The 2206-nt window shown below is 46.1% G+C and overlaps 1 protein-coding gene across 1 annotated transcript; it reads left to right on the top strand.

The window, feature by feature from the left end:
* Positions 1-820: 820 nt before the first annotated feature.
* On the top strand, positions 821-1855 carry LOC118096500 (prolactin-releasing peptide receptor-like). The gene has a single exon (XM_035138412.2). It carries the CDS (start codon positions 824-826, stop codon positions 1853-1855), a length of 1032 nt encoding a protein of 343 aa, XP_034994303.1. The 5' UTR covers positions 821-823.
* The last annotated feature ends 351 nt before the right edge of the window (positions 1856-2206 follow it).

The following is a 2206-nucleotide window of genomic DNA, read 5'->3' as shown; positions in this document are numbered from 1 at the left end:
CTGACACTCACTCATAATTAAATATTCTTCAATATTCATGAATCACAGACCAGGTTGTCCAACTTTCATGTAGCTGAGTCCCTCTAGTGGTAGCAGCCTTGATAGCTCTTCAGCCTTTTAGTATTATTTCCACTCATTTAAAGTCAGCAGGTCTATTTATTTTTTGTAAAATGATGATGCGCCAGAGGATGAGGAGAAAAACTTGGACTTCACAAACTATAACTGATTTAATGATGGCATGCAAGGAACAACGTAATGCTGTGGCTGGCCAATGGGGATATATCCTGCAGAAATGTGCGGTGAGTAAGTACTGAAAGCTGCTAAAAGCATTGATCTCTAGCTTTATGATATATCACACAGCTCACTTGCGCTCTTGCTCTCTCCCCTCTCCCTCTCTCTCCCCTCTCCCTCTCCCACTCCCTCTCATACACAAACACATGCACACACTTTCTGCTGGCCATGGATTCGCAGTGGAGATAAATCGGAAGCAGCAGTTGCAAACTGACATGTACAAGAAAATCAAATGACTTCTGGAGACAAGAGCTGTAAGTACCCTCATTTTTTTTTTTACCTATTAAACTGCATGCTTGTGAAGTTACTGGGTTAACGTGCAATGAAAGAGAGAACATCAGTAATCAAATTGCACTTGGAAGAAAAGGAAAACACACCCAGCTGTCAAGGCTTTTTCTTTTCTTTTGCAGATGAGCATATATTCCCTATGGGGGCAACTCTATTATTCATTCAAGCTGACCCAAAGTGAATGAGTGTGCGCCTGTGTATGCTTGTGCTCTAGTCGACCCAAGACTGCAAAGGAAAAAGGACAATGAATCTGGAGAATCTGACTTCCCAGAGCTTTCTTTCAGCAACCCACAGCAACACCAGCAGTCTCTTCCTGGGGCTCCAGCTGGTTCAGTTCTTCAAGCCGCTCATCATCCCTTGCTACTCCCTCGTGGTTTTCGTGGGCATCATTGGGAATTATCTCCTCATCTACGTTATTTGCAAGACCAAAAAGATGCACAATGTCACCAACTTCCTGGTAGGCAACCTTGCCTTTTCGGACATGCTCATGTGTGCCACCTGCGTCCCCCTGACCTTGGCGTATGCCTTTGAGCCCCGAGGCTGGGTCTACGGGCACTTCATGTGCTACTTTGTGTTCCTGATGCAGCCAGTCACGGTGTTTGTGTCTGTCTTCACCCTGACTGTCATTGCTGTGGACAGATACTACACTATGGTGTATCCCCTCCGCAGGAGGCTCACCATACGGATCTGCACCTATATCCTGGCTGGCATTTGGCTGCTGAGCTGTGTGCTGGCTGCCCCAGCCCTGCTGCGCACATACTATGCCGAGTTCCCAGAGCTGGACTTCTCCATCTGCGAAGAATTTTGGTTTGACAGGAAGAGAGATCGCTTAGCTTATGCCTACAACACCCTCATTTTCACCTACGTCCTGCCCTTGGCAGTCATCTCTGTCTCCTACCTGAGAATATCCGTCAAGCTGAAAAACAGAGTTGTCCCTGGCAACGTCACCCAGAACCAAGCGGAGTGCGACCGAGCCCGGAGGAGGAAGACCTTTCGCCTGCTGGTCCTGGTGGTGGTTGCTTTCGGGGTTTGCTGGCTGCCTTTGCACATCTTTAATGTGATCAAGGACATTGATATCAAGCTGATAGACAAGCAGTATTTCAATCTCATCCAGCTGCTTTGCCACTGGTTTGCTATGATGTCTGCCTGCACAAATGCATTCCTTTATGCCTGGCTGCATGACAGCTTCAGGGGGGAGCTGAAGAAAATGTTCGCCTGGCCGAGGAAAAAAATAGGACCGGCCACCAATTGCATCGTGGCTAGCGTGGTGCTGTAAATATGGGCTTTTCCCGGCTGCTGTGGCCTCTTTCGTGATGAATGTCGAAAGTTTCTCTTTGTACTGTATTTAACATGTGAACATGTGCAAGGGATATTGGATGCTAAGATTAATGAAACCCAAATGATGCCACATAAAACTTGTAGCCAGAATTAATTATATGAATGAAGGCAAACAGCACACAATTTATTTCTTATCGCAATATGGCTTGCTTTCAAGTGATATTACTGCTTTGCAAATGGTGGATTCCTTCCTTCCTTCCTTATTTATTTATTGCATACACCCCCCACTTTTCCTCAAGGCAGTGTACGTAGTTCTCCTTCTTTTCATTTAATCTCCACAGCAACCCTG

Source organism: Zootoca vivipara, chromosome 5 (assembly GCF_963506605.1).
Source record: "Zootoca vivipara chromosome 5, rZooViv1.1, whole genome shotgun sequence".
Classification (NCBI taxonomy): Eukaryota; Metazoa; Chordata; class Lepidosauria; order Squamata; family Lacertidae; genus Zootoca; species Zootoca vivipara.
Note: the sequence above shows the minus strand (reverse complement) of the source record. Positions and strands in the feature narration are given on the sequence as shown.

Excerpts from the sequence above, each read along its gene's own strand:
- LOC118096500 (XM_035138412.2), top strand. The coding sequence starts at position 824 with ATGAATCTGGAGAATCTGACTTCCCAGAGCTTTCTTTCAGCAACCCAC.